Consider the following 26,698-nt stretch of genomic DNA (forward strand, 5'->3'; position numbering starts at 1 on the left):
CCCTTCGGTTCCCAACCCAAGTCCCTATGGACCGAGCTACTGCCGCCCTTTCAGTGTGTATCTGACTCACCAACCAGCACTTATTTTAATGAGAAAATGGTTCACCTCCCATCCCCACAGTCTCATCCAGCTGAAATAGCGCTGCTAACCAACAGGGGCTGGCAGAGCGTTGAGGCGACCAAAATCCAAAATGTACAAAATACACTTTTGTGATTGGGTGTCAGACTCTGGTCTTTTAAAAGTGTACTCGTGTATGGTAAGCATTAGTCTGGAACCTCTCAGTTTATGGTCGACTTCCAACTGACAACTCAACAGCTGTGGATCAAAATGTGTCTGGACCTAACTGGATAGACCTACAACCAATCAGAGCGACGATGTGACATAGCGCTGAGCGGTGGAAAACTCACTCAAACAGACTTCAGCATGCAGAGATGAGCTGTGATGGTGTAGCATCAGTATGGTCTGAACAAGTGTTGCTGGTTTTGCCATCGAATTTAAAAATCATACTTCGACAAAAAGTTCCACATCAGCTGCAGCCATCTTCTTATCTTACTATATAATGACGAAAACTCTGTCTGTGTGTCTGTTCCACGTTTTTCTCCTCACTGACTTGGTCAATCCATGTGAAATGCGAAGGATGCGAATGAAGCAATATTACATCAATTGGCCAAAGCGGGAATGAATGGGCATATCTCATGCCCCGTGTGTCGTAGAGACATGAAACTTTGCACAGAGATGCCTCTCCTCATGAGGAACACATTTGCCTCAAGAACCCATAACTTCCGCTGGGTGAACATAATCTAGGGACCAATATCTAAAGTTCCCTCTTGGCAAAAGTTGGAAAACTTACTAAAACTGAGCTTCTATAAGGCAATGAATATTGCGGAGGGCATGGCTCATCACATAAAGGTGTATAACATCTCAAGGGTTTCACCCATCACCACGCAACTTTGTAGGCATATGAGCACACATAATCTGAGGGGACCCCTCCATTATTGACCCCATCAAACAAAATGGGGGCGCTAGAGAGCTCATTTCTTATCTAGGCCTAACCGCCATATGGATTTTTACTAAACTTGGTAGATATGTAGAACAGGACGCCTCAAGGTGACTGGAGAAATTTAACTCTAATTGACAACTGGGTGGCGCTATAACAACAGAAAAATGCTTAAAAATGGCTAAAATGCGACCGATCGCTGTGGCTCCCCCTGTGGACCAATGTTGTTGGTTTTTTCTAATTTTTGGTATGACTAAGTCATGGTATGGTATGCTGTACATAATCGTGGAAACTGTCAGTATCCACACACACCATGTAAAACTATACGTGGGCAACAGTGCACTCACTGGGTATGGACTAGTCTTGGTTGTTTTCGAAAATGGAATTCCTCTTTACTAGGTTTATAACCTCATCGTGAATTTTGCATAATGTGCAAAGGCTCTGCAAGTTTTCAGTCATCATCTCAAACATGCCCATAGAGTGGTGCAGGGATGACGGTTTTTGTACGCCAACCTCTCACTTAACATCTCCCTGGCTCACTTGCAACAACCCCTCTGGGATTTTGCCACTGGATTTTGGATCAATGCAGAAAATCCACTCTGCGGCAAACAAAGTTTATGATACTTACATGTTTTGTTCAGCAAAACAGTCTTCACTAATTAACACCACTGATATGATTTTTGAAGAAGAAACGCAATTGTCAGATGTGAAAACAGATGTTAGACTATAAACAAACTATAGTCTTGTATCTTCAATGTCACCACCAAGGCTGTAAAGCCGTGTTCAGCATAATGACACACTTCTTAGCATCTGCCTTTTTTTTAAATTAAATTCACGGTGTATTTAATGTCACACAATGAAACGTAAAAATCTCTAACCACAGACCTTATTTCAGCCACTTAACCAAAAACCCATACGAAAAACTTGTTGACTTTAAGACAAGGAAACTGGGAGTTCAAATATGTTATCTCATTTTCAGGTTTTAGGACTCATTCCTGAAACACTCTTTTATGTAAACATGTTGGATTGGCCCGACGCAGGCCACGTCTGATGGAAATCCTTCTGAATGGGAGGGAAATCAAGCTAATCTGCCAGAGCAAATAAAACATGAGACTGCACTTCCTGAGCTACTGGTGGTGTCCAAAGTACGACTCCAGTAGTTTTAGCACATTTTATTGTGACCAGTCTTTCAGTTTTTACTCAGTGTACAGATTTTTTCATCCTGGCATTGCATCAAATGTGCAGACAGTATAATTGTACAGTTAACTAAATGAATAAAATACAGGAGATTCTATGCATTTATTTATCAGTTTTTGTGCCTGTTAACTCAGAAAAATGCAATGAAACAAGGACACAAGAAAAAGAAACAAAAGACCGAAAGATGGAGACAACTAAAGAAAGACGGAAATAGGGTAACAAAAGAGGGATCTATTAACAGTGTATCATTAACAGTCTGAAAATGTATGTTTCTACAAATTAAACTCCAGACTCCAGAGTCAGACAGAGTTTCACCTGGAGACGTTTTAACTGTAATTTGTGACAAAACACCTTTTACTATCTAATTTAAATCACTTAAATGCAAAAAATAAAATTTATCTATGATTTTGTAATTTGGAGAGCAAATAAAATCAGTCGGATCATTTGCTCCATGAAGGTGCAGTGAGACGGATCGTGACCTGAACTGTGCATCAGATGAGAACATGTAGCTGAGCCAAGTGAACACGTGACAACTTTCTTTAATCAGCTGCTTAATTTAACTGTTTCAGGATGTTGCTCAAAATGAGAATCTCTGCGCAGCTTTTTTCACCATGTCAATAAAGATTCAAAAATACATCATTCGTGAATAAGAAACTGATTTCTTCCTCTTTCTCCTTATGGGAAATATATATATATATATATATGTACACAGGACATGTTGCACAAGCCGAGAAACAGTCAGCAGTTTTTTTAATGTTGAAACTCCAAAAACATTTGGCAGGAGAAAACAGTGATCATTTGATTTTGAAAATCCTGTTTAATGACTTTTAAAAGGACAAGCTGCAGAGAACAAACTTCTGATGATCACAAATTATCTGTCATACTGATCAGTAACTCTATTTCTGTTTCTATGTAGCATAATTCTGCCATTATAGAAAAATTACCTGGTTTTAATATTATATTTGATATTGTAACATTCAAGTATTCTACAATTCTACGAGATTTGACATCTCATACATTTATAATAACTCTCACACTTCTTACATACAGATCCAAAAATAACCTTCTCGGCATGATGAAACAAAAGTCTGGCCTTTTATAGAAACATTGTGAGAATCCCTGTGTAAATCACTGGTACTTCTTGACAAAGGTCAAGTACTCGTTGACGTCATCAGGGGAGCCGACCACAAAGGGAACCCGCTGATGGAGCGCTTGGGGCTGGATGTCCAGGATCCTCTCAGTGCCGGTGGTGGCGATGCCTCCGGCCTGCTCGATGAGGTAAGCGATGGGGTTGCACTCATACAGCAGCCGCAGCTGTGGGGAGAAGATTTAAGAAAGAAACACAAGTTAATGTCTTCGGATCAATGTATGCACAGACAGTATTTTTAGAGAAGAAGAGCAGATTTCCCCTTTAATGACTTTGTAACGGCACTAACTGTTTTTTGTTTTTGTAGCAGTCATTAAATGTTATCCGACTTTGACGTAGCATGCTGCTGCTATCAGGTGAGCTCTTCATCTCTGGGGCAGTGATGGAAGTATTCAAATCTTTCACTGAAGTAGAAGCAACAATGTTACCGTGAAAAAATGTCAACCACTGATTTGTGGACTCCTGTTTTGAGGCCTCAAGTTCGGCATTTCAGCTGTCGCCATCTTGTCTCTTTGTGGTGATGCCTTGCTAACAGCCTGTATACGGACACATCTTTAATTATGTGTTACTTTAAGCCTTAATGAAATGTAAATGGGGGAGATATATAAAAATTACAGTCATGAATATTGAAATTAAAATGTAAATTTGGACATTTTAAAGCTACTCTTACCTTTCTTGCATTTCACACAGCACTTCCACAACTCCCGCCTCCCTCCAAAGTCCCATCCCCCTCCTGCCACCCAACCTCCCTCCAAAGGGCTACTCCCCCCTCCTCCATTACGTCCTCATTACGTCTATGATAGATGTAGGCGTTGGCATGGTAACGTTAGATACACGGAAGAGGAGAGCGAGTGTAACGTTACAACTAAGACAGTCAAACACAACCCCAGACTTTTGAAACTCAACCAGAGTCAGTGATGACTGATGAGTTTTAGAATAAGGTTACAGTGCTAACGTTAGATAGTAGCCTTAACGTTACTAGTAAGTGGAAACGCACAAGGAAGATAACGTTAATGTTTCAGAGGCTACGCTACAGTAGGCTAACGTTAGCCATTAGCAACTGGATGCTGTGCTGTCATATAACGTTATTTGTTATATTAGAAGCAAACCAAGCATAACGCTACCTGTCCTGCACAGTCAAACACAAGCCCAGAGTTTTGAAACTTATCCGGGGTCAGTGATGACTGATGAGTTGTAGAATATAATGTAAACGCTAACGTTAGATAGTACTGGTGACTGGCAACAAACAAGGAGACTCAGGCAACGTTAGGCTGCAGTAGGCTAACCGTTAGCAACCAGATGCTGTGTTGTCATAAATAATGTTGTTACGCGAGCGGTTATGTCAGTCGAGTTTTCGGTCCAGTGCAATGGTTGGTCCAAGTTTTATGAGAATGGTATAATTATGAGTTTTTATCTCTGGTGGAATTCACTTACATTTTAGTGTGCCATCAGCTTATTAATAGCATTTTAACCGAAACAAAGAAAAGTGTAAAATTTCCAGAAAGGTAAGTGTCGCTATAACGCAGGGGTCTCTGGTGATTTACTCTGGAGCCAGCCTCAAGTGGCCGTTTGAGGAACTGCAGTTTTTGGCTGTACTTTAATAAAAGTACAAAAGTACAAGAATGAAAATTAATTCAAAGTACCAAAAGTAAAAGTACTTAATGGTCCATTTCAGAAACAAGACTGGAATATAATTAGTAATGCAATAACGTGTTTATCACTTTAATGTTACAGCTGGTAAAAGTGGAGCTAATTCTAATTATTTCATATACAGCTGGACAGCATAATTCATAATAAAACATAATTTGCAAGAACTCAAAACTGTACCTAAGTATAGTACTTGAGTAAAAAATACTTTAATTCTACAGAAGTCTATGGTGAAAACATTTATGGTATTCATTTAATGACGCTGCAACCTGGCTCTGGAAATGTTTGTTTAAAATATTGTTCTCGAAGCAGCCAAGTTTTAATGGTTTCACTTCCCAGAACACTTCGATTGAAGTGTGTGTAAAACCTGGGTTAATTTTGGTGGACAGTTCAAAGATTTTTGGTTTCCGTGGTACTACTTTTTATATAGTTTGTTCTTTGTTATTGCCTGTTTTATAGTTTATTTTCTATTGTCATTTAAATTTTTGAACATATGTTTATATATGTTCTCTTTGTGTAATGTGGAGGAGACTACGACAATATTTAATTATGCAATCCTGTATTGTATAATTTGGTAAAATAAAACTCTGAATTTAACCACTTCTTATGTGATCTTATGTTCATGCCAAAAATTTACCGTTTGCATCTGCGTTGGTTTTTGCCGTTTACTATAAATTAAAAAACATTTCAGTGCTCTAATTGTGTTTTTGTTTATTTGTTTCATACTCATTCTGTCTTATCACCTATGTTATGCAAGAAGAAGCGTCTGTTGAGGGTGGATAGACTCATTTATCATTATTACTATTATTATTTTTACTTATTGTGTATTTTATTTGTTATTAATATGCATTTATTTATCAGTATTTGTGTCTGGTTACTGAGGCAAACAAGGAAACGAGACTTGTAAAGCCCTTTGAACTCCCACTGTGTTTACAATGCAATATCTAAATAGGTAGCCTTGTCTTGTCTCTATGTAACACGTAAAGTTAACGGTGAGTAATTTCAGGATGTGGGTCATTATGGAACAATCTGTGCTGTCATGTTTTCAGGAGTTTTGCCATTAAGCTACTGTCCCACTTGTGTTGTTATTAAAGTCAAAAATAGAATCTTATTTGACTGTTTTGTTTTGTAATTTGAGCACATAGATAATAAAACACTGTTAGAGATGTAAATAAAGACAGAATACTCAGGATAAATGGGTCACAGAGTCAAGCTGCCTGAAAGAAAATGGGTGAGAGGTTGCTGTTTATCTTTACGACGAGCCTCGACTGTCTCTGAGCTTTATTTATCTCAGTGCGAGAAAAACACCTCCGTCCTCAGATTACACTGCTGCAAACATCCTGTACAGTCTGTCACTGAGGGTGTGGGTGTCGGTTACATGCCTAAATCTGTGCCTTGAACTGCGGAGGCTCATAATCAGCTGTAATCTGGATATAAATTTGATTCTTTTTTTTTATCAGGCTGCAACACAAAAAAGACTTGTAACGCTGATTGGCCGTGCGATGTGACCTGCTGAGGCACATTATGACACATGACTCTGCTTCAACAGGTTCATACAAGGGCAACTGCGGTATTTTCAACCTGGACTTTATGTTCCCATGTTTTGTGTCTCATTGATTAATGGAGACAACTTTTTTTTTTTTTTTTTTCATTGGGCCAGTGTTGAGACAGTGCTGCTTAACACTTGGAGGATTTGTGCATCAGTTTATATACACAGACAGTACTTGTTTTTCCCACTGACAGTGTATGACAGTGTTACTGAAAGGATCTCTGCAGAGATAGACCTTCTTATTAAAGAGTAACATTATTTTTGTTTAATCAGTAATAGCCCAAATTGCTATTGCCAATTCTACTGGAATCTATTTGCATAAAAAGTAATTTTGTGGCATATTTTTACATCTAACATCTAACTCTCAAGTTTGTGTTGGTTTGTTTTTTATAACTCTTTATTTAAAGCATTTTTAAATAGAGAAGACTGTGTGTCATAAGTCTGCATGTTAAATGTCCTTTTGTTGTCCAGACACTCACGGTGAAGCTGCATCCATGTCTTCTGAAATAAAGACAGTCCATTTCTCCCATTTTCTGGGGAATATTGCTCCTCTAGACCTCTGTCTTTTCCCTTATAAACATCTCCTTGATTATGTCCATCCATTGTTTCAGGCTTGGAGGCTCAGATTTGTAACAATACTTTGTAATTGCTTTTCTGCTGGCATCAAAAGTGTTGTACACAGATACCAATCTTTTTATTTATCCCATCTTCCCTTATTGCACCGAATTACAGGACCTTGACATTTCATATCCCAGGATCTTTTTTTATAATTGAACATATTTTTCTCCAAAATATTTTTGGAGAGTGATTGGCATTCATGTGTCTGCACCGTCTCCAACACTGCTGTTGTGACTGGGATTGTTTGGCCTCAGTGTTAAATGAAGTGTGTTTTAACGTAGCCCCTTTTAGATAGGAATTGTGCAAATTTGCAGGAAAGCCCAATCAGTCTTCTTTCAGCATTGGCAGTATAAAAACAAAATCAGGGAGTGCAGCAAAATGCCGCCTGCCTACTTTTGTTTATACAGAATGCGCCTTTTTCGGGGCAATGGGGGGCGTGAGCAAGTAACAAAACGTGTAGCTCAGCGTGTGACGTAAACAGTGACGTGGCTGGTCAGTCAGCGATTCTCTCATAAGTCGGCCCGTTCTTCACCGTCCCCAGCATCTGCCGGTTAATGGCCTCTTCGTTGCGAGGACAAGGAGGGTGCGCAATTCCTTGTCTCCCCAGTTGCTCATCTTTACAGTGTCTGTCAGGTTTGTGTTTCCCTCTTGCTACTAGCTGCTCGCTAATTCCTGCTATCAGCTGTTTCCTGTTTATCCACCGCCAGTGGGTCGTACGTGCGGCGTCATCACCAGCTCCTCCCACAAGTCTTCAACAGCCCCTCCCATGGCGAAAGGGAGCCTTGTTCTGTTTAAACTAAAAGGGTTCTGCCAATATGTCTACCCTACGAGGCGGAAAATTGGGCACCACGCATCAACTCGCCAATCCGCCTCTGTGTGTATAAACACTCGCAGCTCACCTGCAAAACGGCCCAACATTCGCCGAAAATCTAGCAGTGTAAAAGGGGCTTAATATGATAAAATTACTGTTTAATTAAATAGAGTCTGATAGTGCTGTTTCTGGTTAAACAAAGAGGATTTTACTCTTTAATAAATGGTCTATCTCTGTAAGGATCCTTTCCATGCTGTTGTCAAACACTTGAGCCTATCAGTGGCAAAAACAAACACTTCTAATGGATGTAAACTGATGGTGCACAAAGGCCCTGAAAGGTTACACTGCAGCATGAATTGTAGCTGCTGTCTGCAGCCTTCTCGCTCAATACTGGACGAATTACAAAAATGGTTGTCTCCATTAGACACACAGACACAAAAGCATGAGGTTGAAAATAAGTTACCTTTTAATATACCAGTTTAAGTCACTGCTTCTGCACTTAACTTTCTGGTAAATTGGCGCAGGCGTTTGATTTTCATACGTAAGTTTATGTAGGGTAAGTATAGCCAAAGTTTTTGTGGTAACGATCTGTTTTGTGGTTTGTTTTCGTTTTACTCACATGATGGAATTATATCAGTGAGTGTGTGTAGTGTCAACTCTTTTACTCACTATATTTGTCCCATCAAATACACATGTCTATGTAGATATGCTGTTTAGTATTTCACCATTATTAAACTATGAGAGAGGGACTATACAGAGTGGTAGCGGTGGTGATTTTTGGTGGGCTAGCCAGCGTCGCCAAAAGTCTCGAGCCTGATGCCGTCCCGCCTGTAACCTCTGCAAACTGTGGTTTCTCCCTAAAATATTCGATCATTCTGCACACATATTAGACCTTTATTAGATCCTTAAAAAATACATTTGAAGATCCCTGGAAACCAGGGTTGAGTGTTCCCTCTGTGATCTGCATATGGAGTGTTATTTGACTGAATCGCGCAGTAACATAAGATGTGTTGAAGTCAGATATGAGGCTACGGCCTGTTGCATATGGTGCTTTGTTCAGTGAAGTCAAAACAGAATGCTGGTTGTATTAATCTGATGATCCTGGCTGCGGTAACGTGGCTTTGTGGAGGTCAGTAGTTACCTTTCCTTTGGGGCTCTTCTCATTTGCAGGGTACATGAAGATTCCTCCATAGGCAATGGTGCGGTGAATATCTGAGACCATAGAGCCCACATAACGAGCTCCGTACGGGGCACTGCCATCCTGCAGGAAGTAAAGATATATTTTTAATATTAGTGCATGAAGTGAAGAATGTTTTCAAACAGCTGTATCCCATATTTGTATCAAATAAAAGAGCAGCCTATTCCTATGTTAGTTATGTTAGTAAACCCCCAGAACCAAGCTCCGCACCATGGATGACCGGGCCTTTTCCTCTGCTGCTCCAAGGCTGTGGAACGCCCTCCCCGACCACCTCAGGGCCCCACAGACTATTGATGTTTTTAAACAAGACCTAAAAACCTATCTTTTCACAAAAGCATTCTACTAAATGTCTTTTATAGGTTCTCCTTTTAACTATTTATCGTTTCTAATCATTTTTAATAATTCTTTTTAAACTGTATTAATTCTAACTGTTTCAATTGCTTTTCTGTTTTTTGGTTTGTTTGTTTTTTTTAGCTGCTCTGTAGCACTTTGAGATTGCTAAAATGTAAAGTGCAATACAAATAAAATTTATTATTATTATTACAATGGATTACAATGCGAGCAAGTTTTCATGGTGGAAATTAAAATAAAAAAACTTCACTCGTGAAGATGGTCAAAGCCTTTCTGTGATGTCGATGTTCCCTGTCAAGCCATGGCGATAAATGACCATTTAAAAGTCTAGTGTGTAGGATTTAGTGGCATCTGTTGCAGTAAGGTTGCAGAACTAAACTTCTTCCGTGTGCCAAGCATGGAGATAGACTACAGTGGCTGAAACGTACATGTGCCTCTCAAGAGACAGAGATTGATTCGTCCACTCTGGGCGACTGTAGGAATAACATGGCCGAAGAGGACCCACTCTGTATGTAGATATAAACGGCTCATTCTAAGGTCACAAAAACACAATTCGTATTTTCAGTTGATGATTAACTAATGAAAACATAGTTATGAATATGAAACACCATTTCTGCCAATAGATTCCCCCAAAATCCTACAAACACACTGGACCTTTAAACGACTAAAGCACTCAGTATCTAAAGTGACTGTTTTATAAACTTAACACACAAATGGCTCCAGGCTAACAGGCCCAGCACACACTCACTTCTGAACACGGTCGTTACATAAAACTACCTCGTGTTATAACCGCTTAGATAAGCCACTCTTTATTTGACTTTCTAATTTCCATAAAAGCAGCCAACATGCATAAGAAAAGAGACCTGTAAAAAATTCAATGTTTAAGCTTAAAAAATACTTTAAATGACTTGTTTGGTAAAAACAAGTCCCAACAAGTGGTTTAAAAGAAAAAAGTATCGCATGTAAAAGGGAAGGTTGTTCACGCAGCTTTTCATTCATCTGTGACCCTGCACACACTGAAATAGACACTCACGTGTTCAGCTACGAGGCATCACTAGATGTGATACAGAACTTTGATCTCTTTTGCAGTCATGTTGTTCAGCTAATATGAAATGCAAAAGCTTTTCTTTCTCTGTTGATAGAGAGCAGCCGGGGGGAGGAGGGGGTCTGGTTTGGTGACCTCAGGATTGCATCTGTGCTTTTGCAGATGATGTGGTTCTGTTGGCTTTAAAACACTGTGACCTCCAGCATTCACTGGGGTAGTTTGCAGCCGAGTGAGAAGCAGTCGGGATGAGAGTCAGCACCTCCAAGTCTGAGGCCATGGTTCTCTGCCGGAAAACGATGGCTTGCTCCCTCTGGGTTGGGAGAGCGTGAGATGGATCGGTGATTTGGTGCAGCTTCTGCAGTGATGCAGGCGCTGTGCTGGGCTGTCGTGGTGAAGAGGGAGCTGAGCCAGAAGGTGAAGCTTTCGATTTACTGGTCTATCTACGTCCCGACCTTCACCTATGGTCATGAGCTCTGGGTAGTGACTGAAAGAATGAGGTTGAGGATACAAGCGGCCGAAGTGAGTTTCCTCGGTGGGGTGGTCAGTTGAAGCGGTTCGGGCGTCTGGCTTACTACACAAGTTGCGCTGGGCTCTGCAAATTATACAGGGGCCCCGACTTCCTTTCGTATTAAAGCGGGAGTCAATATTGTTGTTGAGAGTATGGAAACAAAAGTGTACTTCTGGTCACGAAAAGAGACAAAAAAACACTTAGAGTGGTCAACTGTGTTCTCTCAGTAATGTCAAGTTAGGCTGCACCTGCTCATTTATACATTATGTGTGCCTTAGAGATGCAAATCTTGCGCATATATCCACAACATCTGTGGATATCCGTAATCTGTGGGTGGGTGGGCCAATAAAAATGAGCATTACAATTAATTGCGGGTGGATCTGTCAGTTACCCGTATGAAAGTAATTTTTACATTAGAAATATGACCACATTTGAAAGTAGCCTATAATTTTTTTAATTGTGTAAGTCAAGAAAATGCGCCTATATGAAAAGCAAATGAGCACAAATGGCTGGACATAATTTAAATGTAAATACAATAGCTTTGGCGCACGTTGGGTGCGGATGCGTGTCTCTAAATTTTAGAAGATAATTACGTCGGGTGGGTGGATGATTGATGAGTGCACGAGGATTCGGGTGCGCTCAAACGCCATCAGAGCATCTCTAGTGTGCCTAAGCTAATATTAACAGTACACAGGTTGGGTCAGTGCCATGTGAAGTGGCAGCATGTTACAATTAGTGTCCCCCCCTGAACCAAATCCTGCATAGGGCCCCCAAAACTCTGGGACCAGCCCTGTTTCTATTTATTTTGAGAAACAAAACATGACAGTGCATTTTGCTTATGAAAGGAAACTGGTTTGTATACATACAGTAGATTTTTTTTCTGGGTTTCAGAGTGACCGATGGCTTTCACACATGTTGATACCCCGTGTAGATAACACACTGTATACAGTATAATTAACAAAGGGTAATATACAAACAGGTCAGTCAGGCAGCTGGTTTGAAAGTTGCACATACAGCAGACATGCTTCGTTCAGAGGTCATGGGCCGCTCTGACCTGCCGATGATAAAAAACCAAAGAGCAAACAACAGACGGGTCAAAGTCCGTCTGCAGCAGCTGGAACGTACGTTAATCCTGCCAGAGGAGGAGACTCATGTTACACAAACCTGCAAAAACAGGCTGGTTCTAGATCACAGTTTGGCTCAGCAAATGGACTTTCAGAGGATGAACTGTCCAGTTTTATTTGCGGGAGGTGTATCTGAGCATCTTTTATTTATATCAGCATGTTTCTTTAACTGACTCCAATGCTGCTAAGAACGGCCTGGAGTCGTACACTTTCAACATGAATTCGACTGTGGAGGATGAAAAACTTGCTGGCAAGATAAGTGAAGACGACAAGCACTTAAATGCTCAACGCACCAAACTCCACTCTTAAAACAGAACAGTACTCTTGTCTTAATCTGAGTGGAGTTGCCCTGGAGTGAGCCTCATGTTCAGACGGCACAACGTGATGTAGTCATGTGCTTGCTGAGTCACATCCTAGTCATCATGAGGGAGTGGTGTGTGTGTGTGTGTGTGTGTGTGTGTGTGTGTGTGTGCATAGTATTTCCCAAAAACAGACCCTCCCATGCTACGCAGCTCTGTCAGAAAACACACATCCAGCTGGCAACAGTTGAGACAACATGAAACTTTCTAGAGGAAGAGAAAACGAAAAAGAGAGTAGACGGAGTAGTAAGAGGGTGTGGGAAAGTTGTGAATGAAAATTATTCTACAAAAATACAAGTTTTAAAAGTTTATTAGTGCTGGCGGGAACGACAGTTTGCAATCCAGTATTTCTAAAAGTATATTGGTGTTAAATCTCATGTTACAGTCTTCTTCTTTTGGCTCCAATTTGAAAAAAAAAAACTTTTTTGAAGAAAAGCCAACTCAGAATCACAAAGTAATCAGATCTGACAGTGATGTTGTGTCTCAGGCAAATGGTTTAGGAAGTTCTAAAAAGATTTGTGTAACACATAGGTACTACAATGTGTTCTTGATCTCATTTTCCAGACTTAAATTTTGGGAGTCGTTCTGCATTTGCAGCCTTGTTATAGCGAGAGTTTTGTTTCAACAGGTGACAGGTTCCAAACAGGTTAACAAACAAGCAGGGAGGTTTGAAAGAAAGAAAGAATGATACCACCTTTGAACTAGATTTAAACTTTCCTGTAGGTCTTTTCAGCAACATTTGCATTCCAGTAAATCCTTGTGAGACAACATTTGGCTATTTCGACACACAACAGTGAGTAACAATGTGGTTTGCTGTGGAATTGTGCTGCATCATGATGTGAAGTGTAACATGATGATGAGTGTTCAGTGACGGTTATTAACTGAAGGTGTTCGCAGAGGAGAAGGCACAAGTGACATTGTCTTTTTCATGCCTACAACACTGCCTCCCGACACAATTTAAAGTATAAAAGACCCTGAAACAATCCGTCAATTATCAGGAAACTCTAAAACTGACACTAAAGGTGCAGCTGGTCTTTAAAGGCTCAGTATGCGGTTCTCGAGAAAGATAAATCATTGATGAGTCTCACAGACACTTTGAGTTAGTCATCGCACAAAACCGTCAACCCTTTCTTTCTCCAGAACTGCACCTTTAAATTCATTCATTAATTCATTCGTTTTCTGTAACCACTTCTCCTCTTTGGGGTCCACAGTGAGCTGGAGCCTATCCCAGCTGACACTGGGTGAGAGGCAGGGTTCACCCTGGACAGGTCACCAGACTATCACAGGGCTGACACATAGAGACAGACATCCATTCACACTCACATTCACACCTACGGACAATTTAGAGTCACCAGTTAAACCCACGCTGACACGGGGAGAACATGCAAACTTAACCTTTAAATTGATCACTGAATTGGTATTAACATCGGCATCAGAATTTCTGCTTTGTACTGCACCTTGAACCGTGTTTCATTAAATAATACTGTGTGTGTGTGTTTCTTATGAGAATACCTTTAATACCCAAAAATAGTAAGGCAAGTTTATCTGTATTCACCTTTAGACAACAAGACAATTTAAGGTGCTTTATATAAAACGTAAAAGGCATCAAGAAAAGAGACGCGAGGTAAAATGAAGATATTAAAACTAGGACTTGAAGTGTAAAATAAAATAGAATAAAACAGAATAAAATGAAGTGCAAGATATGAATAAATGGTCCCAAATTTGATTTAGTAAAGGGCAGTGGCAAACAAGAAAAGTCTTAAGAGTTGTTTCCAGATATATGGTGCATTAAAACTGAATACTGCTTCTCCAGAAGAAAACTTGACTGATGTAAACAAAAGCAGCTGCAAATGACAAATGATAAATATAAACAGCTCCATCCGTTCTGGTGGAAGTATTTGGAACACACTGAGTAAACTGGACAGAGGAGAAGTGGATCATTGCTGTTAGAGTGGTTTGAAACGTTTCCTTGGAAGTTTTTAAACTTTTATTTACATTTTTGCCATTGCCCTGAGTAAATTTCGGAATCCATTCTCACTGATGGAAATTCAAGCCGACTACATCTGCTGCAAGCCACAAACTTTTGTGAGCCACCTTTTCAAGCCTACAGGTTGTTTGATCCTCAAAAACAGGTCTTAAGTGGATTCTTCCTTTCAAACTGCTTTGCTGAAGCTATAAAAATGGTAACTGACAAATAAAATATTACAGATTTTTTAGTGCGATTTTGTGCAACTGTGGTTAAGAAGCAGCCTCAGAGATGGACATTATAGCTCAAACTTCATATATAAAAGTGCAGTAGATCAGTTAACCCATCACTGATGACCAAACAACCTTTGCGGTCACGTTCGTGACCGCACTGCTGCAGAGGTGCTGACTGTGCGTGTGTGGAGATCAGAGTTTCCACATGAGTAGCTGCCGTTTCCTGAGGAACACGATGTTTCCTGCAGTAAACAGTGTCGCCATCCTGCAGCTCAGCTGACCCAGCTTCGTCCTGTCTGACCGAACGGTCACACTCGACTGCCCCATCACATGTTTGTGGGTCACTCTTTGTCCACACTGACTGTGGCACCTGGCTGCATGAAGCATCCTTACGTCAACCATTTAAGGTCAAGACTTTCACCCTAAACTTACCCTTAAGTCAGGGGTATTTTGTGCACTTATTTGAGTAACTATACAGTGTAAAATTCTCACTGAAACAACAGTAAAATACTTAGAATCAGGTCTTGATCACTGTCACTGCTCAGTCTGTTAGAGCTGCGGCAAACCGTATCGTCGGCCAACCAGATTTTAAGTGGTTCACAAGGCAAATTACTTCACATCAGTATTCACTGCCAAAATAAAATGAGGTGAAATGAGATGTTTGACGACTTAAAAGCCTTCATCTGGTAAAAATAAATAGCTTAAGGGGCGCCCATTAGCTCAGTGGGTAAAGCTGGCAGCCCATGTACGAAGGCAATGTCCTTGCCACAGCAGTTGTGGGTTTGATTCCAGCCCCCGGCCCTTTGCTGCATGTCATCCCTTCTCTTTCTCCCCCTTTCACACTTAGTCTGGCCTGTCCAATAAAGGCCAAAAGCCAAAAAAAGCTTAAAATTTACCAAGATCTTAAAAGCATGCCATAAAAGTGTGGCTTAAAACTGGATAAAAAGTCAGTTTATGACAGCTTCTGGCAGACAACCACAACCCTGATGCATGTGCAAAGCGGACATGATGCCACTGATGAAACGACATGGACTCTGTCCTTAATTCCTCTGGGTTTGAACATTGCTGGAAACGTTTGTGGGAATGTAACAACAAAATATATAACATTGGTCTAGTTGAATATATGAATTTAACATGTAACAGAGCATTATTTAAAGCCCTTTACTTAATTAAAAGATCTGAGTACTTCTTCCACCACTGAAAAGTAGCTTCTCCTCGTCATTGTTTCTGCTGCTGAAACATTATCAGAATTCTGATCTGCTGATACCCTTTGGAAAAATGTTTTTCTGTGTGCAGCCAACCAGAAGTCCTCGTGTGAAGTCATTCTGCCAGAGCAAATGCTTCGTCAGGATTCACATGACGAGTGTGAGAGGCCGCTGGTGTTTGAAATCCTGCCTCAGGACGGAGCGCAAGTGTCGCTGCGTGTGTCAGCAAAACATGTACAGCTTTGGTTGAAAGGTGTCAGATTTAAAACCACAAACACAAAGTAAAACTAATTTATGTCAAAGCTTTGGGTCAAATTATGTTTGTGATGTGTCTAGTAGTTTAATTTGTGGTATGTTCTTACTTCTGGGTACTTCTTGTGCTTGAGGTACTCGTTGATAGAGGGGTGGAAGTACTTGGCGTAGCCCTCGTTTAGACTGTAAATCTTCCCCCTTGGCTTGATCTTCACGTTCCTCTCAATCAGGATGAACTCACCGATGGCCTGAGGAGCAAGAACATAGTGTTTAGGTGGGATAATCCAAACGCCAGAGTGAACCACAAGACTAAATTTATTTTAACAAATCAGTTTCTTAAATTTGGCGGAGAATTTAAATTCAATTCACAACAGTCAGATTTGTTTTAAGGTAGATTTGAATGAAAAAGAGGTTTAAAAAAGTGCCACATCATACAACATTATAAATCAGGACAGCAGCCATTCTGGATAAAAACACACTCAGTATGCTTTTGTGCAAAAACCATTACCTGGACATCGTATTAATATGTTTTCAGGGAAAGAAAATATTTCAAAACAACCTTAATATACTTATGGAGGGAGTACAGTCCATTACAAATGATAGCAGATAGCAGACTGAACTGGATCATATAATACCACCTCTCTCTGTCAGCATCCATCTGCTCCACCGGAACTATTCACCAATAAGCATGCAGCAAGGTTGTGCTCTGCCCCTCTTGGATCAGAACACTTTTGGCTCTCTACTGCGAAGCACCGCAATCTAAGCGGTGGTCCTCTAATGGTGTTTCCCTTGTTGGATTTGGACTTACACTGTGGACATTTTAGTGTGCGTACATCAAACTGTAAGTCTAACCATGGGTGGGAACAGGCACAATATGCAGGACTTTGCAGTGTGTTAAAGGTGTTTATTGATGAGGATGCTATGTTTCATTTTAATTAATCGTGCATTTATTGAGTCATTCAAGACCCAAGTCTGGCTATTGCATGTCCTTTTTAGATAATGATTAGTTGCTCTAGAGTGTTCTTCTGTAGTTAAGATATTAGCCACTGTTAGTGGATTGGTAAAGTTACTTCATTGGGGCCTGTTGTGCTGTGTTAACTGAGTGCAGACATTGAGGCTCCGGATGGCGTAGCATAGGGTCAAACCGATATTTACCTTCTTCACCAAGAGGACAGCATTGTCATAACAATATTTCTCTTTGTGAATGTGTGCCTGTTTATTGGCGGTTTACCAGCTCAGGTGCCAATTATTATTAAAGTTTGATATTCATATGGTGAATGCTTCACATATATTTGTTATTCAAAGTTTCTTGGGTTATTGTAACATTACAGGCAGCATTAATTTAATTGTGATATGTGTATTTACAGAACCACACCAACCTGTATAACCACAACACCTATTGAGAATTGAGTGTGTGTTGATTGTGTGGCACAAAATAAAAGAAACTAAGAAATAAGAGACGTTGGATTGTTCTTGCCGGACACCCCTCAGTGGACCTGGATAGCATTCACAACCAGTCAGTGCTTAGTACTACTAGGGTAGCTTCATCTGCTTCAACACCCTGGTATTTTTCACTAATAACATTATTGTCTTTAGGCCTGCGGATCTCTTGTTGTTGGTGAATTTCATGCTGGAAAACAGCACAACGCTCAACAACAAGATTACTTACAAACACACACTGAACCCTTTTCATCCTGTAATAACTAAAGCTGCTTTTCTAAGACAAATACTCAATGATCGGTTGTTGCCACGGAGCCAAAAAAGAAAGTCTGACTCTGGTGTACGATGCAGAATATGATATGATATCAGTAAGTCCTTGTGGGAGTGGGACAGTAATAAAAGGGTTTGCCTGACTTAAAACAACAACGAGAGATGATAAAAATAAAACAAATTATGCTATGACCTCCAGTCAGGGATACTGAGAAGTGAAACAACCTCCAGTACGTACAAAAAAGGTTGAAGTCATGACATCAGTCCTGAATTTGTGCTCTTTTTTGCACTGCATAGTATGAATTATACTATACAGATGATGATAGTTAAAGTGGGACAAACTTTCTGCCAAATAAAAAGGATCTGTGTGTGTTTACTGTCTTCCCTATCCATGATTGCACTGTGGAGACGTGCAGCCTGGAGGAATGATTGACAGGATAATGTTTTCTCAAATAAAAGCACTTATGGGCCAATAAAAGCATATAACAGTAAAAAGTGACAGCAAAGGAGAGATAATAAAGTTGGGTAGAGCAGAGAAGACAGTGGTGGATGTCAGATATTCAAGGAAACCTAGAAATGTTTAAATCTGGGGTGAAACAAATATAAAGAATGCACATCCTCCAAATAAACTTTTTCCAATTGGTGCTGACATCAAAGGAAAAACTTAAGAAAATCAAGATTTGTCGCACACGATGTATTGCTGCTCCTGTGCTTTATTCCCACACCAAACAAATAAGCAATGTTTCGCCTCACGTAGGAGGCTTCATCAGGCTTCGAAGCCTTCATTAGCCTGAAGGCTGACAAATCTTGATTTTCTTAAATCTGGGGTGAGCAATTTTATTTTGGCGTCACTTGGCAAAAATCCCAGAACAAACTTTGAGCATATTGTATTTTAAGTGGACGGAGAGAAAACTAGAATTCTGCACCTCCTCTTGGTTCTATTTTCAGGCTTTAGAAAATTTAACCTGTGACAGGAGACTCTGGCCATCACAGGTCATTTCAGAGAGAGGGTGTTCGTATTGGCTGTTCTATTAATGCAGATGTGTGTTCATGTCCCTTTGGTGCAGCCTGATTCACTGGCGGTGAGTCCTGCAGAGAAAGTTGCTATTCCAGCATTGGCAACAACTACCTACACTGCAAAGCAACCCAAAAATAAAAGACGGACTCATCAAAAAGAGTCTAACAGAGAGTCTGAGGATAAACGAAATGAAACACGGGTCGATATTGGTGAAGCATTTCAGAGATGGAGAGAAAATGTTGCTAATAGTTTAGTCTTCTGCTAAGTGGAGCTAAAGGCTCACAGCTGCGGATTCAAGTCTATGTTTTCTTAGCTAATGTTAGCGAGAGCCGATATGATATGATGCGATACAATATACTTTATTGTCTCCACAGGGAATTCGTCTTGGACTCAGGAGCTGCACAGGTACTTCTGTCTTACAATAATAGTCCAGAAGCAATAAAAATCGTACACCATAATCAGCAAACTTTCTGTTGCTGCAGTTACACAGGTTAGACCTAATGCTGCCAATGGCCACCAGCCCACTGTGACACTGGGTGGCAGGGGTTTTCGCTAGCCAAATTCGGGCCACCACAACCGCCAACCAAGGGTCCATCTCCCGAGCTGCGAGGTGGAGGGATTGTAAGGGTGGCTAGCTAGCTAATTCTTGTCTCATTTGCGTTCTGATAAACAGAGAAAGAGAATGGGACGAGGAGGGGCTGAGCGAATGCACTGAGCCCAGTGACGTAATATCAAATAAATCAATATGTGGGAAACACTGGGTTACTTTATGGAGCACATGCACATGTCTGTGGTTGTCTGGTGGGAGGGGCGTAGGAAAGACAGGGAAGAGCTGCAGGAGGAGGGTGTATTTTTCCTTTTCCAGATTTCTGCCTGCCCCAGCCTTAATAGCAGTGAGTGTGAGATACTCACCGGGTCCAACATGAAGAAGTTGAGGCCGCTGCCAGTGCTGAGGGCCACCAGTGTGGCGCTGCCGTACAGGGTGTATCCTGCACACACGATGTTCTTTCCCGGCTGCAGGGCATCTTTTTCTATGGGCTCCCCCTCCGACGTCTGGAATAAACCAACAAAACATGAACAGTGGCATCACGTAGACTCCAGTCTCCTCATATAGCACCGACCTAGAAATGTCTGTTTCAAGAACTGTATGCAAATATTTACATCAAAAAAGGTTCAATAAACAACAACAGAGAGGGTGATAGATAGGGCCAAATGTAGAGGCTGAGAATTTAGTTTAACTTCCTGAACCCACTTAATGCTAGGCCAATAAAGCAGACTGCAATCCCTTTAAATGATTAAATGACTCCTTTTGCATGCAGTTTGGAAGGCTGAAACTCAGATTAGCTGGACAGCAGTGCCCCCTTGTGTCTGCAGAGTGTTACTGCACTTCCTACTGCACTTGAGACTTGTTATTCTAAATCTATTCAGTATTTTAAGGTCTTTCCCTTTTATACACGGAGCTGCAAAATTGCATAGAATGTAATCAGTCCTTTTTTTCCCCCAGCTTACACAACTCAAATACACATAATAAAATACACAATAAGAAGTCATGCTTTTTAAATCATGACAAACCAAAGCAGGTTTTGCTGACCAAAAAGATGCAGGCCGAAGCCTTAGCTAACTGCACGTATCTTTTTTTCTATTTATTGTTTTACATTTATGCAATGAAAATCAAAGGAACAAGCAAATTAAGATATATGTATATTATATTTAACCAAAAACATCTGGGCACAGTCTGGAGGCATCTTATTTTTTACTTCATGCATTTATCGGGCACTTTTAAAGTCCACCAAATCCCTACATTTGAGATCATGTCAGTGTATACATAATTTATTGGTTAATCAGCTCTGTTTATAATCCTGTTATCTCTGTTCTGTAGCATTACTTATCGTATTTGTGATTGTTTTGTGTGTATTTACTCACACCTCCACACAGTAGGTAATGTATGGAGAGCAGTGAATATTTACAATGAGCCATAATCATATAAACAAACATTTGAAACAGTTACATTTAAAAGCAAAACAATAGTGTGTGCTGTGTAAAGAGAGTTTAGCTGCAGGGAACAGCTTTACCTGAACTTTAACCCTCTGTTACATCATTTAAAAACAGGACTTTTTTTTTTTAACTGAACAGCAGTAAATATGAGCGCTGTGTGATATCAGAATATTCTCATCAGTGCCTGCATGAGTTGCGTGTCTCCGCAGAGGTCAAACTCACCCGTTTGTAAATAGCAAATATGGTGCCGATGGAAGCCAAGCAGTCGATGTTACTGGAGCCGTCCAGAGGATCAAAACAGACCACGTACTTCCCCTGTGACAACATAAACTATTATTACTGAAAAATACAGTCCTGCTTATTTCATATTGCATGTGCTGCTGCAACACCTGAATGCACCCCTGCAAAGACTGATTGATAAAGGTTTATCTTATCTTATCAACTTGTGAGTTGTAGGACAGGTGTGTCCCTGCACAAACTTTTAAAACATGAAAATCCCTAGTATATCCATCATCATGCAGTGTCGTCGTGCTCCTGTTCCCTACTAACCCTCTTCTCTTTGGGAGTGACGATGAGCTCCTCGTTCTCCTCAGACACCATGCAGCACGTGCTGTAGGAGGCCTGCAGCATGTTGATGACCATCTCGTTGGACAGCACGTCCAGCTTCTTCACATCGTCCCCTGTCACGTTCACTGAGCCCGCCAAGCCCTGCCTGTGTGGACCAAGGGACCAACCAATCAGCAGCTCAGCTTTAGTCTCACACAGTGCTTTAATGTAACTAAGTACATTCACTCAGGTACCAAAATTAGTTTTATGCTACTGTAGTGTTCTCAGTTTTGAAACACAAAATGTACCCATTTGCTGAAATCATTCCCCTGAGTGCTCTCAATGTCATCGAGAACATCCTTCCCAATTCTTGTCTATGGAGCAGCTCCAGACTTTATACCCTTTGTCATTGCAAATCTGAGTTTAGCACTCTAGTTTTTGGATTTGGGAGAGACCTGTTCATGTTTACTCATATTATTGGACTTCCACAGACCGTAGGAATAACATGTATGAATTTTAAAAATGGTTTTAGTTCCCTTAAACATACAGTTTCAAGGTACTTGTTTTCAATTCATGAAGCTTTATATTTCTACTACTGTCTCTTTCCAGACATCATGACCGGCTTACCCAAGGTAATCTACAGACCTTGTTGTTAAAAGCTTCACGTAGGAACTGTTTTCTTTCTACTGAACTACACCTGCCAACTGTATCATTGTGCAGAAGGAAGTGTGCTTCTACTCATGGATGAGAGGCTGGTGATAATGATAGCGTGAGATGTAAAATTAACAGTTACCTCCTCGGCTGACTTGTAACATTAGCCAGCTTAGGTGAAATAGCAGTATGTGGTGCTTTGAGCAGAGTGCCATCTAGTTTCTTTATATTGGTGAGACGGCAGATTGGAGAGAGAACTTGTCAGCATGCAACCCATGAAAATAAAAGAGATTCAGCTACTTGTAGAAGCTAGCTAGCTTTGGTTCCCCCCAAGATGCATGTAGTCGGCTTGTGAACATCAATTATCTCCCTTTAGCTTCAAACAATGCTGGCTTGTGTTTGGTTACATAATTTCGATGTGTGTGGAATTCCATGAATAATTTCAGGGAAACACTTGCAGCTGTAGTGTTGATGAATGTATCTGTAGCTGCTCTTGTGGGCACCTGCATTTGGAGGCTGCTGTATGAATAGACAATGAAGGATAAAATAATAAAACATGTCTTCACAGAAAGAGTTATGATGTTGCACATACTGTATTTTAATAAAAAATAGTCTTACATCTGCATACAACTACATTATAGTGTGTTATAAATCTTAAAAACATGTCCGTATACTACTTAAAAGTCCTAAATATGTCAACTATTTTCAGTATTACTGCATGAATATTAGCCACTTAAGTTTAAAGCAGCTGTGCGGAACTTTTTACCATTTATATAACTGCCCCTAGTTTGCATCACCTCCCCTTGAAGATCCGCATATTTATTTGAACCCAACAGCGACAAAAAAGCCTTTCTCTATATGGCTATTTAGTGTAGCCTCGGTCGGGTCGGACACAGCGGAAGTCAGCAAACCAGAATACGGCACCCGGAGGCGGAAGTAAGTCTGCACGCCCGCAGCGGCCCGCAGCCATTAAACCACAGAAGAAGAAGGAGCCGTGTTTACGAGTAGGATTTAAGAAACAGGCTAAATGACATGTAGTAGGGAGTAGTCTCTTGTACAGTAGGTGGTGGTATGCACCTGGAAGTTGTTTGCGATCTGCCAATAAATTGAGAGAAGAAGAAGAAGAAGAAGAAGAGGAGCCGTGTTTACAGAGAGTGTTCTTCGAGTAAGCGGTATGCAACAGGCATTGCTGAACACATAACAGTTTAACGAGTTGGCCCTTTTCCTAATCGACAGGTATGTAATTTTTGTTTTTATTTAGAGAATATACCGCAACTTGTTAGACGTTGTTTCACTTCAAACTTTCTAAATAAAAACAAAAATTACATGTCGATTAGGAAAAGGGCCAACGCGGGATCAGTTTTAAAACCTTTCAAATCTCTCAGCTCTCTCCACTTGGTGAATGCCCGACCGAGGTTTACATGCATTTGGGCTCGAGCCCTATCACTGTCCCGTTTAGCCTTCTTCTGTTCTTTTTCTTTTCGATGGTGCTCCTTCTTTATCCACCATGACATTGAAAGTACAACCAAGCCCTTATAGATACATCTGGTAAAACTGTTATGTGTTCAGCAATGCCCGTTGCGTACCGCTGACTCAAAGAACACTCTCTGTAAACACGGCTCTTCTTCTTCTCTCAATTTATTGGCGGCTCGCAAACAACTTCCAGGTGCATACCACCACCTACTGTAAAAGAGACTACTCCCTACTACATGCCATTTAGCCTGTTTCTTAAATCCTACTCATAAACGCAGCTCCTTCTTCTTCTGTGGTTTAATGGCTGCGGGCCGCTGCGGGCGTGCAGACTTACTTCCGCCTCCAGGTGCCGTATTCTGGTTTGCTGACTTCCGCTGTGTCCGACCCGACTGAGGCTACGCTAAATAGCCATATAGAGAAATGCCTTTTTGTCGCTGTTGGGTTCAACTAAATATGCGGATCTTCAAGGGGGGGTGATACAAACTAGGGACAGTTTTATAAATGGTAAAAAATTCCACACAGCTGCTTTAACACCTGAAGGGTACTTGCACTTATTCACCCTATAAATCTTAACAGCAGCATTTACTTTCAGGCTGTGTATCCCTCTCAACAAGCGCCAAAAAAATCAAGTTACATCAGTTACTGTAATGGTTACTGTATGTTCAGGGTTTGGCTGTGCAAGGCGGAGTTTAGGAACAGAGCCATGCTTGGATGTCAAGATCTGTGTGCAACTTATGGCTGCTACAAGAGCCTCAGCTCAAAACTACAGCCAGAAATCAACTCCTTTTAGCTTGGCTTCTCTCCAGTATTAATCTCCCTGACAAAGAACTGGTTATCTTGCCAGAAAAGTTCTTTTATCACTTCCAGATTAGAGTGTTGAAACACACCTGAAGTCATACAAATGTCACTGGCTTTGCTTGCAGTACAGCAACGTGACTTGTACGCCATACAAAACAATCAGTCATATCATGTGTGGCTCAGACAGCTCCTATACCCTCAGGGAACACAGCCTCAACCCTTGAGTCACTCTTTGCTCCTAAATCTGCAGTGGAAGTGACGCAAAATTCAAATGGTCTACTTATCTCTTTATATCAGTCAGCAATGTAATGGTGCATATTCATCCATGGTTCCCAGTAAGCCCATTCCAGTGCCTCGGTACTTACAGGTGGGCCAGCCCTGCCTTACGCACAGCAGACGAGATGGCTTTGATTGCAGTCAGCATGGCATTGATGAGCTGGGTCAGTTCACCGGTCGCCCCCTTCGCCTGGCGCCCAGTCTCAATGACAAACCGGGTCAGGGTCCATACGTCTGTGTCAAACTCCGACTGGTCTGACATGCTGCTTTCTGGTCCTTGTATCCCTTCTAGTGGGCAGCAGCAGATTGAGCAGAGAATAGGCAGCAAGTGAGTGACCTCCTTACCAGCCAAGTCCTTTTCATACCCAGAGCAATGAAGGCAAGCCAAGGGGAGCTATTTGTAAGTGCAGCCAATGGAAGAGTACGTGTGTGTGTACGAGTATTTGGCATGTGAGGGGGTGTCAGGTGACGGCTGAAGAGGATGGCACAGTTTGATCCTGCATAAGACAAGCCCTGCTATTCCTTTAGTCAAAAAAGAGGATGGCACAGTTTGATCCTGCATAAGACAAGCCCTGCTATTCCTTTAGTCAAAAAAAAGAAGCTTGCAACATGTTAGACAACAGTAACTCAAAACTTGAGTAACATGAGAGCTCTTAGGTAAATTCTCTGGATTTTCACCACATTTGTTTGCACATGAACCTGAGAAGTCTGCTGCTGCTGTGACAATAAAGAAACAACTTTCTTTGTCTAAGTTCATTTGACGAACGAGTCATGAGTTAATATCAAAAGAGTAGAAAGCAGCTGCTGGGCTTTGGCAGAACAAGTGAGCTTTAAATGTCATTAGGTCTCTGTGAGCTTTCTCTGACCTTTAGTTTAAAGGTCAGCTCCCCTGGATAAAGTATCTCTTAACTTGTGAAGATGGTACACACCTATCAGCCAAGATATAACCACTGGCAAATGAGGTGAACAACAGTGCAATGTACTGCTGGGAAACCTTGTATCCTGGCAGACATCTGGATACTACTTGATGCCTTACACCCATTCAAACACCATTATAGACAAAGTACACCCCCTCATGGCAACGACACTCCTTGATGGCAGCGTAGCACACGGAAGGACAGTGCAACATGCCACACCACAAAAACTGACGTGAGGTACGTGACGACAAGCTCAAGGAATCAACCTGACCTCCAAACCACCCAGATCCCAATCTGATCAAGCGATCGGTACCCCAGAGGTACTTCCGATCTACGGTGGAGACACTTTGGATCGGACTTGGCTCTGACTTATTGACGCATAGACCCAGGACCTCTGGGGGTGTCTTGTGGGGTATGGCATTAGGGCACTGGTGGCGGATCCTTTGAGTCCTGCGAGTTGTGAGATGGGGTACCAGCACATGCTACAGACACTCAATGAGATCGGGATCTGGAGAATTTTGAGGCCAGGTTGAGCTCTGTCACATTACTCGGGTCATTCTTGAGCAGTTTTTATGGTGTGGCATGGTGCATTGTCCTGCTGAGGGGCCACGACCATCGTGGAGTGCTGCCGCCATGACAGGGGGTACTTGGTCTGTAACAATGTCTGGGTGGGAGGAGCACATAAAGAAGCATCCACATGAATGCCGGGACCCAGAAGTTTCACACTGATTGTAACAAGACGATCAATGCTAGTCACCTCATTTGTCAAGAGCCCCACCATCTCACCCGGACATTGTGATGTGGTCCAGCATCATCAAGACCATGCTCCTCATTGCGCTAACCGTCCCATGGGAGACGGGGATCGAAGCTGCCTCAGAGAGGAAGAGACTGAAGTACTCAGACCTTGCTGCCGAATGCAAGGAGGCAGGCTGGAGAACCACCATCTATCCAGTTGAAGTAGGATGCCGTGGCTTTGTGGGTACGTCAGCCGTTCGCCTCATGACGGAGATGGGGATAACTGGAGCAAACCAACTCAAGGCACTCAAGGACTTGGCAGAGGAGGCAGAAAGGAGCAGCTTCTGGCAAGAGTTGGGGCGCCACTTAGCC

General features: G+C 41.4%; 1 protein-coding gene across 1 annotated transcript; it reads right to left on the bottom strand.

Moving 5' to 3' along the window:
• Window positions 1-2,154: 2,154 nt before the first annotated feature.
• fbp2 (fructose-1,6-bisphosphatase 2) lies at window positions 2,155-25,051 on the bottom strand. The gene is made up of 7 exons (XM_049578617.1): window positions 24,764-25,051; window positions 21,480-21,642; window positions 21,153-21,245; window positions 19,848-19,988; window positions 16,318-16,455; window positions 9,108-9,227; window positions 2,155-3,508 (listed from the first exon to the last, which is right to left on the bottom strand). Exons 1-7 carry the CDS (start codon window positions 24,934-24,936, stop codon window positions 3,323-3,325), a joined length of 1,014 nt encoding a protein of 337 aa, XP_049434574.1. The 5' UTR covers window positions 24,937-25,051; the 3' UTR covers window positions 2,155-3,322.
• Between the last annotated feature and the right edge of the window lie 1,647 nt (window positions 25,052-26,698).

The sequence above is a fragment of the Epinephelus fuscoguttatus genome, linkage group LG6 (genome assembly GCF_011397635.1).
Source record: "Epinephelus fuscoguttatus linkage group LG6, E.fuscoguttatus.final_Chr_v1".
In the NCBI taxonomy this organism is placed as follows: domain Eukaryota; kingdom Metazoa; phylum Chordata; class Actinopteri; order Perciformes; family Serranidae; genus Epinephelus; species Epinephelus fuscoguttatus.

Excerpts from the sequence above, each read along its gene's own strand:
- fbp2 (XM_049578617.1), bottom strand. The coding sequence starts at position 24,936 with ATGTCAGACCAGTCGGAGTTTGACACAGACGTATGGACCCTGACCCGG. Across the intron at positions 21,643-24,763 it reads AAGGCAGGGCTGGCCCACCT|GCAGGGCTTGGCGGGCTCAG; the intron begins GTAAGTACCGAG and ends TGGTCCACACAG. Across the intron at positions 16,456-19,847 it reads ACTTCTTCATGTTGGACCCG|GCCATCGGTGAGTTCATCCT; the intron begins GTGAGTATCTCA and ends CTTGCTCCTCAG.